The sequence below is a fragment of the Benincasa hispida genome, chromosome 12 (assembly GCF_009727055.1).
Source record: "Benincasa hispida cultivar B227 chromosome 12, ASM972705v1, whole genome shotgun sequence".
Classification (NCBI taxonomy): domain Eukaryota; kingdom Viridiplantae; phylum Streptophyta; class Magnoliopsida; order Cucurbitales; family Cucurbitaceae; genus Benincasa; species Benincasa hispida.
The window spans coordinates 38,101,504-38,116,524 of NC_052360.1; the positions used below are offsets into that span (position 1 = coordinate 38,101,504).

The following is a 15,021-nucleotide window of genomic DNA, read 5'->3' on the forward strand; positions in this document are numbered from 1 at the left end:
TCGACCGGGTCCTCTACCATGATTGTAGCGCGAGGGGAAACAGGGACGAAAGGGGTCGCCGGCGACTCGTTTCGAAGGCTATCCGATGCAGAGATGAAGGAGAAACGAGATAAGGGCCTGTGCTTTAGATGCGACGAGATGTTTAGTTTTGGCCATCAATGCAAAAAGAGGGAACTGCAATTCATGTTTGTTCAGGAGGGGGAAGATTTAGCAGAGGATGGGGAGGAACCTGATATATTTAAATATAAACCAGACAGAACATCAGCGGATGACGCGAAGGAGATTGTGAACCTTTCCTTAAACTCATTGGTTGGGCTAAGCTCACAAAAAACGATCAAGGTACAGGAAGTCATGGGTGATCGGGAGGTTGTTGTATTGATTGATGGGGGAGCAATGCATAACTTCATCACCTCAGAGTTAGTCACGGAATTGCAGCTGCCAATATCACCCCCTAACGGGTATGATGTAGTGTTGGGCTCGGGAGGATCCGTTCAAACCACCGGAGTGTGTAAAGGTGTGTATATCACCATTTCCAATTTATCAATTATACAAGATTTTCTCCCTCTACCTTTGGGCAGCGCGGACATTATTCTGGGAGTATTGTGGCTGGAAACTCTTGGGCAGTTTATTTTCGATTATAGACTGTCAACCATGGAATTCAAAGTTGGGGAGTGGACAGTCCAATTGCAAGGAGACCAAGGCTTGGTTAAGTCACAAATATCCTTGAAATCCATGGCCAAGGAAATTAGAGGAGGGGACCATGGTGTCTTGATAGAATTAAACACCTTAGACCTGAACCGGGATAAGGCAGTGGAAGAAGAAAACAGTACAATCAAGACCATGGGAGATAAAACTGATGTATCTCAGGAAATTCAGCAGGTACTAAGGAAATTTGAAGCAGTTTTCCAAACACCATCTGAACTGTCTCCACACCGAAGACAGGATCACACCATTGAGCTACTACTAGGGGCGGGACCGATCAATGTAAGGCCTTATAGATACCCACAATTCCAGAAAGATGAAATTGAAAGGATGGTCAAGGAGATGTTGATGGCAGGGGTCATTCAGCCAAGTTGAAGTGCTTTTTCTAGTCCAGTATTACTGGTCAAAAAGAAAGATGGGAGCTGGCATTTCTGTGTCAACTACCGCGCCTTGAATAATGCCACCATCCCATATAAGTACCTTATTCCCATTGTTGATGAATTTTTCGACAAACTATATGGTGTCATAATCTTTTAAAAAATTGACTTAAAATCAGGTTATCGTCAAATCTGAGTTCACCCAAGGGACATCCACAAAACCGCTTTTAGAACACACGAGGGCCACTATGAGTTTTTGGTAATGCCCTTCGGGTTGAGGAATGCTCCATCGACTTTCCAAGCCCTCATGAATGAAATCCTCAAACCGTATCTTCCTCAATTCGCTTTGGTCTTCTTCGATGTCATTCTGATTTATAGTAAGACATTGGAGGAACACATGAGCCATTTATCAACAGTCTTGGAGGTATTGATTGAGAACCAACTAGTAGCAAACTTGAAGAAGTGTCAATTTGGGGTAACGAGCATTGAATACTTGGGACATATAATTTCTGCATAAGGGGTATCAGTCGATCCATCCAAGTTGGAAGCAATGAGCAGCTGGCCTACACCATATAATGTAAAGGAATTGAGGGACTTCCTTGGCCTCACAGGCTATTACAGAAAATTTGTTGCCAACTATGGCACCAAAGCCTTGCCACTGACTCAATTACTAAGGAAGAGAAGTTTCCATTGGAGTGAGGAAACAGAGGATGCATTTCAACGTCTTAAATCCACCATGATGTCTGTATCAGTGTTGGGATTACCCAACTTCAACAAGCCTTTTGTTGTAGAGACAGATGCATTAAGTGTTGGGGTGGGGGCTGTGTTGATGCAAAATAAAAGACCATTGGTGTATTTCAACCAAGCACTACCTCTTACTCATCGTTTCAAGGCAGTATACGAGCGGGAATTAATGGCCATGGTGTTTGCGATTCAAAAATGGAGACCCTACCTTCTAGGAAGACATTTCATAATCAGGACAGACTAGAAAAGCTTAAAATTTCTTCTAGAACAGAGGGTAATCGTCGGAGAATACCAACGTTGGATCGCCAAACTCATGGGATATGACTTTAGCATTGAATACAAACGGGGAACTGAAAATTCAGCCGCGGATGCTCTCTCTCGACTACCAACCTCTTTAGAACTTGGAGTGCTCAGTGTAATGAAGGGGTTGAATACCTCTGTTTTTGTTGAACAAGTGGGTGCGGATGAGGAATTGAGTGGGATCTGGCAAGCATTGTCAACTGGTCAGCCTACTTCAACCGAATACAACATTAAGGGTGAACTGCTATACTATAAAGGAAGGATCGTACTACCGGCCACTTCACCCACAATACCTCTATTATTACATGAGTTCCACAATAGCCCTATAGGAGGACACCAAGGAAGCTTGAAGACTTACCAGCGGCTGTCCAAGGAAGTATATTGGAAGAGAATGAAGAAAGCAGTTCAGCAGTTTGTGGCAGACTGTGGAATCTTCCAACAGGCCAAGTACCTATCCCTTTCACCAGCGGGCCTCCTACAAGTTCTACCTATTCCTGACAGAGTATGGGTGGATATCTCCATGGACTTTATTGAAGGGCTTCCAAAATCTGAAGGATTCGATACCATCATGGAGTGGTAGACCGATTGTTCAAGTATGCCCATTTCATCACTCTCAAACATCCATTTTCTGCTAAATCTATGGCTGAGGTCTTTGTTAAAGAAGTTGTGCACTTACATGGTTACCCTCGAAGCATTGTGTCCGATCGTGACAAAATATTTACTAGTTTATTCTAGGAAGAGCTCTCCCATATGATGGGAACTTAGTTATGCCGAAGTACAACTTACCATCCCCAGACGAATGGGCAAATAGAGGTAGTTAATAAAGTAGTGAAACTTATTTGAGATGTTTTACTATGAGCAACCCTAAGCAATGGGCTAAGTGGGTGCCTTGGGCCGAGTTCTATTATAACACATCCTTTCACACAGCTACCCAAGCCACTCCCTTTGAAGTTTTGTATGGCTGCCCCCCACCACCAGTACTCGGATACATGAATGGTTCTAGCTCAATCAACGAAGTCGACATTCAGCTACGAGATAGAGATATGATGATAGCCAAGCTTAAGGACTCGCTACACAAGGCTCAACAAAGAATGGTTAAGACGGCTAATGCAATAAAGATGTGAAATTTAGCGTAGGAGACTAGATCTACCTTAAGCTCAAACCATATAGACAGTCATCTATAGCCAAGCACAAGCATCCAAAGCTGGCACCACTGTTTGTGGGGCCGTTTCAGGTGACTGATCGCATCAGGAAGACAACATACAAGCTTGCATTACAGCCGGAACAGGTATCCACCCTGTGTTTCACATATCAGTCCTTCGGAAGGCAGTCGACTGCAATCTGCCAAACATACCAATCCCCCCTAATGTTGTCGACGAGTTGAGTTTTATAACACAACCTGCTGAGTTGTTAGGCATCAGAACTTCACCTTCCAGAAATCAACAAACAGATGTATTAATTCGTTGGGAGAATGGAGACAAAACTGAGGCAACATGGGAGCTTCCAGACGTAATCAATGACCAATTTCTTGATTTCCACCTTGAGGACAAGGTGGCTCTTTGGGGGGCAGGTATTGATAGACCCTTAATAACCAAAGTATATGAAAGAAGAAAGAAAATGAAAGAAAATAAGTAAGTTAGGAAAATATTGAGAGAATATAAGAGCTAGGGAATATTGTTAGTTAGAGGAGAAAAAAAAACAGAAAAGAGAGAGAGAAAGGGGCCCACGGGAAGGGGGAGCTATTTGTAAGGTTCATTGAGGCCATGAGAGGGCATCGGCAATTTTGTATCAATTCTCATATTTTGAGACTGATGGGAGAGAAGGAGAACTCTCAAAATCTTCCCTATTGTTAATAAAATAAGGAAAGACATTCCAACCTTATCAGTTTCATATTGTATTTGCTTAGATATCCATGGAATATATTATGCTTGTTGATATTAAGGAAAATGACCAACAAACATGACAAAACATTAATAACAGAAACAGTCAACTTATGGGGAAAAAATGTTAGGAAAAAATACAACAATGAAAAATACTACTATGTAGAGAATATTTGCAAGCATTTTGATTATGGTCAATTCTTCCACGCTTTTTAAACTCGAATTCTTATTTTTTAGATCTACCAATTGAACGTTTAACATTAGGAGGAAGAATAGTTATGTTCTTTTACATCATTTTGAATGTGCCAATGCCCTTCATTGCTTAACGGATTGATCAAGTCTCTATATGTTGAACAAAGAATCTTATTCAAATGTTATGGTGAAACATATCCCTAATAGACAAGTGCTTGACAATAAGGACAACACATGCATGAAAGCATGGTATTTGCAATAATATCCCACATCCAGCAACCATACCCTCTTGCTAGGTAAATAAATGTCATGCTGATTAGCACCCTCAATTACTTGATATTGGATACCATTAATTGATCCATCCTTTTGCTATGTAAATGAACATCGTGTATATCAAATCTACTGTAACGTTACATGTTTATATATATATATATATATATATATCATATTTAGAAACATAATTGTGGTAGTTTTCATATATATATATATATGAATTAACTAAATATACACAAAAATATATTCAATATGATAATTTAATATATATAATACGAACGCCGGTATATACCAACTTATTGCATCTAAGGATATGCAGTAAATACAAAACAATATATAGACATCATTAAGTGTCCCATATACATTTTTTTCAAAAATAAATGCATGGTCTATGTAATACATATCGAATTTATAAGCCAAATGGTGAGACAATAATGGATAATATCTTCTAAACTTGGTCCAACTTCTGTAAATGAAATAGTGTATATTATAACTTTTAATGTACAACCAATTTTTTTTCTTTTTTTTTTTAAAAAAAAGTAATGAATTAAATAGGTGAGTGGAGGAATCAAACCTCTAACCTTGAGATTGATAGTATATGCAATTGAGTTGTGCTCATTTTGACATGTACAACCAAATTTAAGGAATAAAAATTTGAAAATAAAAATACCATAATTTACTGTCGATATTAGACAAAGGCTTAGGGGTGTTTAAAATACATTTTGTAGTGGTTAATTTGAAAAGTAAGTCATTTTGAAAAAAATTAGAGTGTTTGACAACCAATCAAATAGCTTTTCGTGTATATTTTAATCAATTTTAATAAAAAATATTTAAATAAAAATGAATCTTTTAAAAAAAAATACTTTTTTCTTAAATCAATCAATTTGTCCTATAAAACTTCCATAAAAATCTAACCTTGAAAATATTTGAAGGGTGAACATTTGTGAAATTAAGTTTGAAATTAAAAATACCAATTTTCAAGGAGGCTAGCATTTGCCAATTTAGGCCTGTGTCAAGGAAGCCCATGGAATGTTTGCCCATAATAAATGGGCTTGGAAGTTGAAAGCCCAATTTGAGGGTTTTTTTTTTTTTTTTTAAGAAATCATAACAAAAAGCAGTTTCACCAAATGTAGTCGGGGAGATTTTGGTTGTATTTTGAATAGTATTTAATTTTTGGAAAAATAATTATTTGACAACCACACACACACAATCGAAAATGAATTTAAAAATAAGTTAGTTTAGGATAAAACTTGAAATCAACTTTTAGAAAAATTACATTTAATTTTTTAAATGGAATTTTTTTAATATAAAAAATATTTAAAAATATTTACACTTTATAGCAAAAGATTCCAAAAGTACAAAACATTTTTGTAACTTTTTGCTACAAAGTATAAATATTTTTTGAATTTTTTATTTTACAAGAATTCTCCTTTCTAAAACTACCAAAATGCCCTAGTTTACAAAATAAGTGTTTAGTGATTAATTTCTGCCTAATTTGTATAATTCTTAAAACTACTAAAACACTCCAAAAGTCTACCTCACTTCCATAATGTTGTCATAGCTACCATCGCCCTCTACTGGCCAACTCCGATATCACCGTTGTTGGCCACCTTGATGACCACCACCACCAGAGACCTACTTCGTGGTCACCTCCGTCCAACTCCAACAACCATTATTTTAAATTATTAATTCATATATTTGACATCCATAAAAACACTTTTGGTGTATAACAAACCAAACAACCTTGGAATAAAAATATTTTTAATATATAATACACCGAACAAATTTAAAATAGAAATACTTTTGAGAAAGAATTACTAAATACATGAGTGTTTTTATTATAAGCAGATTTTTTTTAAAAAAAAATGTTTAAATAAAAATGACTTTTTGAAAAATATTTTTTTTTCTTTTGTAGGAATATAGTAGTGAAAAAATTGGTCTTTTTAATTTCTAAGTTTTGAGAAGTATGTATCTAATTTCTTAAAATGTATTTTTTTTAATATCCGACTTCTTTAGAATAGGTTTACAAAGGCTTTGATTTTTTTATTTTTTTGTCAATTTTAAATTAGAATATCAGTTTTAAGAAAGTTATTTCAATGCTTTTTAAGGGGATTTTAAGTAGAAAAATAAGGGATATTATTTTTAATCTTTTTTTATAGAGATCAATAGAAGTCTTTTACGGATATAAAGCTTATCACTCAACGTTGATAGAAGTCTATCAATATTTTTTTTCTTTTGTTATTTCTGGAAATAATTTGACATTTTTTCTATTTGGGAAATTTTTTTTACTTTCTTCATAGTTTTAAGAAATAAAATGCGAATAATTATTTCAAATGATAAAAAAAATACTTCCTTAATGTTTTAAAAAACTAAAAATCCAGCGGTTGAACACATTTATTTTTTAAAATTCAAGGGTTAAAAATAATTTTTCCTATATTATTTCAATGAACAAAGTGACCAAATTACATTAGAAGTCAGATGATATATAACTTAAATTGATGAGATGTTTTGGTATCTTAAAACGTCAAGCAATCTACATGTATTATCAACAATATACTTTTGAAATAGTTGAATCTTATTGTGTCAAAAAATTATTCTCCAAAATAACTATATTCATTTTAGATGATTTGAGTAGAACTTAACAATTAAGTGCATCTTTTTTATTTTATAATTATGAGAAAAAAAGTGTACTCTCTATATATATATCATTTTGGTCTCTAAGTTCTGAGCTTAGTTTCTATTTGATCATTGAACTTTAAAATTATACGCTAATACCTCTAAGTCTTGATCAGTTTAATTTTCATTTGATTCTTCAATTTCAAAATTTACATTTTAGTCTTGAATTTTGACTTCAATTTTCATATTCTAATATTCCAAAATCTTTAAAATATTTTTAAATGATTTTCCTTTAAAAACCTCCAATGAAAAAAAAATAATAATATCATTACTAAGTATTCAAATTACTTATTATTGTGTATTACAATACATTGTATTAACTTTCCACATATCTTTAAAAGAACAAGAATACATTTTATAAGTTGAGTTAGAAATATATTAAGTTTCAATTCGATGAATTAAACATATAGCTCTTGAAATAAAAACTTTTCCTATTTTGGGTGATTTTTCTGACAAAAATGAGTTCAAATTTTCTATCATAGAAAATGAATACATTAAAAATATGTATTAAAAAATTGTGATATATTATCGTCTCGAACCTAGCTAGGGTTGTATTAGTGTGGTACCAATCTAACAAATGTTGATAACCAAGTTACGTGCCCGTTCAAAAGAATAGAATTAATAGCATAGCATAAGATAAACTTGTTCGTATATTGAAGACCAGTCTTTATTTATTTATATATATATAGTGTTTTTATATTTTTTTTCTCTATCTATAAGCATTACCTACATAAGTACATGGAACCCATTTCAATACACTGAAGTAAAATCATAAAAAATCATTTTTTTCAAAAAAAAGTTCTACCACATGACAGGATTTCATTGGTGTATAGTCTAGACTGCACAAAGATGAGTACAAATATATTTACTTAATATTTTGTTTCATAAAACTTATTATTATTTAATCAACTTCGATAAAATTTATTGGAAGTAGATAACTAAATGGAACCAAACATTAAAATACAAGAATAAAAAATGATTTTTTTGTTTATTACTATTTTTTGGGTTATTTTCAAATATAGAAAAATGAATCTTAATATTTACAAAATATAACAAAATTTTACAATTTATCAATGATGGACAATGATAGATTTCTCTTCGTATTTATAAGTGACATTGATACACATGGATAGAACTATTAATATCTATCATTGATAGATTCTGAAATTTTGCTATATTCTATAAATATTTCAATTTTTTTTTTTTTAACTAATGTGAAAAAAAAAAAAAAAAAAAAAAAGCACATGGTTTGGAAGGGGGTGTGGTCGCCGTAGTAGGTTCCCTAAGAACCATCCATAATTGGAGTGATGATTATTAAGCCTTCATCTTCCATGTTAGTCCTTTTTTCCATTTTTTAAATATATATATAATTAATATATATATATATATATATTAAAAAATAAAAAATAAAAAAATAAAAAAACCATGTTAGTAGGCCATTCCATATTTCCCATTCATTTCAATCTCAACATATCACCCTTTTTTTTCTTTGAAAAAGTCGTAATTTTTCTTTCATTCCCCTTTAATATTCAATATTTTCTCCTTCTATCCCTATCTCAATCATTCATTTTATTTTTTTTCACTTTATCTCATCTTTTTTCTTTCCATTTTATTTCTTCCTCTCTTTAATTTGTTGAAAGCTTCTTTGGCAATCATTCAAACCTAATGATGCTCCCAATCAATTTTAGTGAAAGTTCCTTTAGACCGTTAGAAATATTCCTTTCGTAAAATGCTTGTCTTTGACAAAAAAAAAAAATAAATAAATAAATAAATAACAAATAAAAGAATCTGCTTAAAGAAACACTTTGATGTATTTTAATGTATTTATATTATTACATTTTAAAAAAATCAGTTTATATATACATATATATATATATTTGTCCCAATAACTAATAAAATAAAATAAAACTGGCACTGACAATCGAATCGCTTGTGAGTCTCAATATTTTAGTGAATGACTCATAAAATTGTATTTTTCATTTATCAGATTATATATCAAGCGATATATGGGTGATCTTTTTCTTTCTTTTTTTTAATCACTCCCAGTGATACAACAAAAACTAAAAACTAAAAAATATTTTTTTATAAAAACAAAAGATGAAAGGAGTTTACTTGATGGGGAAATGGTGTTAGATCACTCAACTAGGCTAAAAAAAAAAATGAGTAGAGCCAAGAATGGAAGTTAGGATGTTCATAGGTTGGGTTAGGTTGGATTAAAAAATTTTCTAGACCCAACCCAATTGTTCGGATTGTAAATTTTTTTAACTCAAATAACTCTTATTAAAAAATGAACCCAACCCAACCCAACTATGAAATATTTGAGTTGGGTTGGTTCGGGTTAATCGAGTCATTAATTTAAAATTTTGTTCTAAAAAGTAGCAAAACGTAAATATGTAAAAATATAATTTAATTATTTAAAATTTCAATTTATATAGTGATTTTTTTTTCTAAACTGCAAAGAAATTACTTTTAAGAGTTGTTGAAAAATAAATTATTCAAAAAATATTAGAATTAAATCAAATTAAAATCAATATATGTATAAATAATTGTGTTATAAGTAATAAAAAATATATTTTAAAGTTAATAATAAATTCGAATTGGTTCAGGTTGGTTTGGGTTATATTAGGTGAACCCATGAACCAACCCAATCCATAAAATTTTCATTATTTGAACCCAATCCAACCCAAATCGCATGGATTGGGTTGGGTTGATCGGTTTTTTAGGGTCGTCAGATTTTTTGAACACTTCTAATGGAAGTAAATATTTTTCTTATATATCAATGCCATATTTTCCATATTTAAAAATATTTATACTTTATAGTAAAAAGTTCTGAAAGTATAAAACACTTTTGAAACTTTTTGCTATAAAGTGTGAATATTTTTTTTGAGATTTTTCTATTTATAAGAATTTTCTCAAAAAAATATTCACCCTCTTAGTTCCCGAAAAACTACTAGTAATAATTTTTAGGCCAAATTATATAAAAAAAATGTTCTTCAATTTTGTGTTTTGTGAAAAAATTATTCTCACACTTTTAAAAATTTCAAAAGAAAGTTCAGTAGTAACTTTTAGACCAAATTATAAAAAAAAATGTTCTTCAATTTTGTGTTTTGTGAAAAAATTATTCTTACACTTTTAAAAATTTAAAAAGAAAGTTCAGTAGTAACTTTTAGGCCAAATTATATAAAAAAAAATGTTCTTCAATTTTGTGTTTTGTGAAAAAATTATTCTTACACTTTTAAAAATTTCAAAAAAAATTTCAGTAATACCTTTATTAATAGTTGTGGATGGAAACTATTGTTTTCTTTCAAAAATACCTATAAACTTTCAAATATTTCAAAACTTAAATAAAATTTAAAAATACCCTTACCGCTAATATATATGAACATAAATTATTAATACCTTATTGTCACTACAAAAATACCTATAAATTTTCAATAGTTGCATTAGTATTCTTATCTTTCTAAAAAAAAATGTTAAAAGAATGCTCTTAGTGTTTATCTACACCCCATCACCTCCCTTTTTCACTCTCTCCCCTATTTTAATTTATGTCCTAACACTTCTCTATTTCTCTTTCTTTTTTCTATCATCTCTTCTTCAATACTCTTTTTACTCCATTTCTTGTAACTCGTTGATCTTTGTTTTTTTTTAAAAAACCACACAAAGAAAACCAAAAAAATGTCAATAATCAAGATATAAAGACTATAACAAGAAGAAAGTGAATGATGGAACCACCAAGGGACGTTAGAGCTTAAATGTTTTAACAAAGTCCTACATTAGTAGTTGAGTTGAGTGTGTGTCAATAGTTAAAAACAATATTTTACCATTGGTCTTTTTGATAAATTTTAAGGGAATATTTATATTTTATGGGATTGGGAGATTTTGTGAGAATTTATGCTTTACCATGAAATTTTGGTTCGTATTCGAGTACTGATAAAATTGGTGTAAGAATTAGACATATGTAAGAAAAATTGGTATAAGAATTAGACATATGTAAGAAAAATAAGAGTATCATATGAAGAAAAAAATGAGAGCGTCTATAATATGTTTTCAAATTGGTTTTTTCCAACTCAAGATAACTTCAAATAAATTGATCACTATACTAATGGTTTGAACATCTCGATTTTTTCTTTTTTTGATAGGCTAAGAGTATTGATACAACTTTTGAAAGTTAAATAAGATCTTTAAACGAGAAATCAATAGTTTCCATCCATATACTATGACAAAAATATTTCTTAACCTTTTTTTAAAAAAAGTTTAAAGATATTATTGGAACTTTTGAAAGTTGAGGGGTATTTTTGACATATTTAGCAACTCTAAATATCACATATTTTTAACCGTTTTTCATTGTGTATGTTTTTCAGTCATTTATCACAATTTTCCAAATCAAAACTAATTAAACCTAAATTACAAATATAAAATATGTAATTTAATCGTTCTATAATTATAAGTTTTTTAGTATAACTAATTGCGAGATGAGAGATCCAATCTTTGAGCTCTAGAGAGAAAGATCATGTCAATTACCCTTGAACATGGTTATTAGTTTTAGTATTTTAATACAAAAAGAGAGAATTCTTAAACCACCTTAAACTATAGAGGTTGTTACAAATACTCCCTTAGGGCCCATGTGATAATGATTTAAACTTTTTGTTTATGATTTTCTGTTTTTGCATGTTTGGTTATTCATGTTTGTTAATTTTGGTAAAGATTTTTGTTTTATTTTGTTTTTGTTCTTTTGTTCTTTTGTTTTTTTGCAAAATTTTCCAACCAAAAAAAAGCTCTCAATTAAAGTGCCTTTTTTTTTTTTCTTTTTTAAATTACAATTATACATTTAAGAGAGAAAAGATAAAAGATATCCCCATTGAAAAGTGAAAATGAGAGGATATGAATATGGATTGAAGTTTTCAAATTGACATTGACAAGAAGAACAACTATTACACTTGGGAGTCTGATTGAATATTTTTTCTCCTGAAAAAAAAACAGAAACTCAAAAAAGAAAGAAAAAGAAACAAAGTTTGTGATCAGAATCAAATCTCTGTTCTTCATCTTTGTGTAGGAAAAAAAAAAAGTTTCCATTTCTTCAATCAGACTTCCTTTGGTGTATCTTTGAGCCGCATGATTCTACCAAATATCCAGAAAATGCAGACTTCCAACTAGAAAATCTCTTTCCTTTAACCATTTTTTCTTAATTCTTCTTCACTTTAATCTTCCTAAATATAAACTCTTCCCCATTTTTTCAGTACTTTTCTGCTCTGCCAATGTAGCCTTTCACCAAATTCTTATTTACACGAAAACCGTAAAGGCAAGAGACGAGAGGTGACCTCCATCTTCGTCAGCTCAACGAGCACGGCATAACTTCCTCAATCTGTTGCTTCTTTTGGGTTGAAAGTCGTCCTACCAATATATCCAATGCTTCCTTCATCCACCAATGCTGGCAAACCTCCCGAGCTTCGTGAGCGCTCATCTATAAGTAAACGAATTGAAAACCGAGAAGTTTTAGATTATGAAAAAGGCAACACGAATGGATGAATTTTTAACCAGGCAGATGAATGATTGGGTTGGGAGAGTGAATATACCCAAACTCGTTGTCGAAAGTTCTTTTCGGGCCAAAACTCGAGCTGCTCCTTGACAAGTAGAGGAAACATGTATCCTTCATAGAAAGTGTCATAGGTTTTGCTCTTGAAACTCCAACTCCCCAATTCACCCTGCAAACCCAGATTTCGAGTTGAGAATTCACATCCGAAACAGGGAACAATTTTCAACCAAAATGAAGCCAGGAAGACAAGCAAACACTAAGGTTGACTTTTTCTTCTTTTCAGATTGGATCACCATCATAACAATTTGTTAAAAAGTGTAGGAAAAAACAGAATTCTGCTAGATCTAGAAATCTTTAAGAGTCAACAAAAGAAACATGAGAGCAAATTATCGCCTCGAACGTTCCAACCAACCAATAGCGTTCGATTTCATGTTCTTTACCATAACTACTGTCAACTCAGTCTAAATCTTCCTAATCTTATAACATTATAATTCAACATCCAAAACAATTGTAACAAAAAACCAGTCAAAACCACAGAAACCTTAAACCTTTTTTTCCTAGAAAAAGACATCTATAATCAAATCTAGAGATAAACCTGAACAATTCCTCTAACACCAGCTTCCTCAAGGGTTTCTCTTGAAGCAGCCTCAGTAATAGATTCATCAGTTTCCCAACCTCCCTGTAATTTTCAAAATTAAGGGGTTTATTACTTTAACACATCAGTTGAAATCAATCAGCAAATTTTAAATGAAACACAGATCTGAAAATCTGTCCAATCTTTTACCTTTGGGAACAACATGCCTTTCCCTTTCTGTGAGCTAATCACAAGCACTTCCAATTCCTCTATATTATCCAAAGCACTTTTCTTAGTTGTCTTGTACCTATAGGGAATGCATCTGCAAAAAATTTCCCAAGAAGAAATTGAATCAAAATTGGTTCAACTTTTCCACCCCCACCAAACTAATTAAAAAGAAAACAAAGAAAAACATATCCATTCCATTGTGGAAAATTTGGGTTTTGATTGGTAGCCACATGTAGTAGATTAAGACCCATCAATTTCTAAAGGGACCCATGAGAAAATGATTAATGGTACAACACAAACCAATCCAATAGCAAAAGAAGATGATGGCTCCCAATCCTATGATGACAATCATTCATCCATAAGTCTTATCCAAAGGCAGAAATGATTTAATCAAAATTGGGGAAAAAAACCAAAAAAAGTAGCAAATTCCTATATGATTTCAAAAGGGTTTTGTGGGAACAATCCAAAATTCAAATAAATCAACAAGAAGAGGCAAAATTTCAAGATATGTTGAAATTACCCAACAACTTGGCGGCGACCCCTGATATCATAACGCTGCAAATGCCTTCCAGTACGAGAAACCAAAGAAACCATGTTATCTTGAGAAACCAAAGCGACCATGGTTGTGGGTTTTAAGAAGGGAAAATTGGGTAATAAATTAAGAAGAAAAAGAAGGGGAAGGGGGAAGGGGAATGGGAAGAACAGCCAAGAATGTCTGGGAAAGGAACAAAAATAAACTTTTCCAAAAGAGAAAAAGAAAAGAAACAGAGGGTTTTAGAAGCAGAGGGGTAGTTGGCAAAAAAATGTTGTAACCTGAAGAAATTGGAAAAGAAAAGAAAGGAAAGGAAAGGAAAGGAAATTGGGTAATTAAAGCCAAAGGAGTGTGGATTCAGATTTAGTGGACGTCCTTGAAGAAAAACCACACCCCAAATGACCCCTTTTATAATAAAACCCAACCCAACCCAAAGGGACAGCATGCAATTTCATTCATGTCTTACGTGTCGCTGACTCACCATTTTTTTTTCCTCCAACAATACTTCAGTGAATCTTTATGCATCTCATTTTTATTTCACATAGATTAAAAAAATTCAAAATATTTCAAGAGTCTTTTTGTTAAATGTCAAATTATGATCCGACATGATACTCATACATAGATTTACTTTAAAATATCATTTACTTTAGTTTGTACTTTCATTTGTTCAATTTTAGTCTATTTACTTTCAATAAATTTTATATTTCGTCTCGCTGCTAATTTGTTGTTGATTTTTTAAATTAAATTTTTTTATCGATTAGCATTTTTATTATAGATTTTGAAAACATATTCACATATTGTATTTCAATAAAAATTAACATTGAGAAACTAACTTTAAGATTTATTTGAAGTACAAGGAACTAAAATTAGACTAAATTTAAAATTTATTGAAAGAAGGGATATATTACATTAATAGTTTTTTTACAAGAAAGACCTATTGAATTTTATTTTTTTCACTAATATCGGTGGACTATTTACAATTTGGACTTTGACCTTAAACACAAATATAT

At 31.6% G+C, this 15,021-nt stretch overlaps 1 protein-coding gene across 1 annotated transcript; it reads right to left on the reverse strand.

Moving 5' to 3' along the window:
• Positions 1 to 11,985: 11,985 nt before the first annotated feature.
• Positions 11,986 to 14,399, reverse strand: LOC120092513 (nudix hydrolase 18, mitochondrial-like). The gene is made up of 5 exons (XM_039050610.1): positions 14,000 to 14,399; positions 13,462 to 13,573; positions 13,273 to 13,356; positions 12,718 to 12,846; positions 11,986 to 12,605 (listed from the first exon to the last, which is right to left on the reverse strand). Exons 1-5 carry the CDS (start codon positions 14,098 to 14,100, stop codon positions 12,474 to 12,476), a joined length of 558 nt encoding a protein of 185 aa, XP_038906538.1. The 5' UTR covers positions 14,101 to 14,399; the 3' UTR covers positions 11,986 to 12,473.
• Between the last annotated feature and the right edge of the window lie 622 nt (positions 14,400 to 15,021).

What these genes read in the sequence shown, in the direction of transcription:
- LOC120092513 (XM_039050610.1), bottom strand. Translation starts at nt 14,100, where the DNA reads ATGGTCGCTTTGGTTTCTCAAGATAACATGGTTTCTTTGGTTTCTCGT. An exon ending in AAGGCATGTTGTTCCCAAAG is followed by an intron (nt 13,357 to 13,461) that starts GTAAAAGATTGG and finishes TGAAAATTACAG; the next exon opens with GGAGGTTGGGAAACTGATGA. An exon ending in GTGTTAGAGGAATTGTTCAG is followed by an intron (nt 12,847 to 13,272) that starts GTTTATCTCTAG and finishes CTGGGTTTGCAG; the next exon opens with GGTGAATTGGGGAGTTGGAG.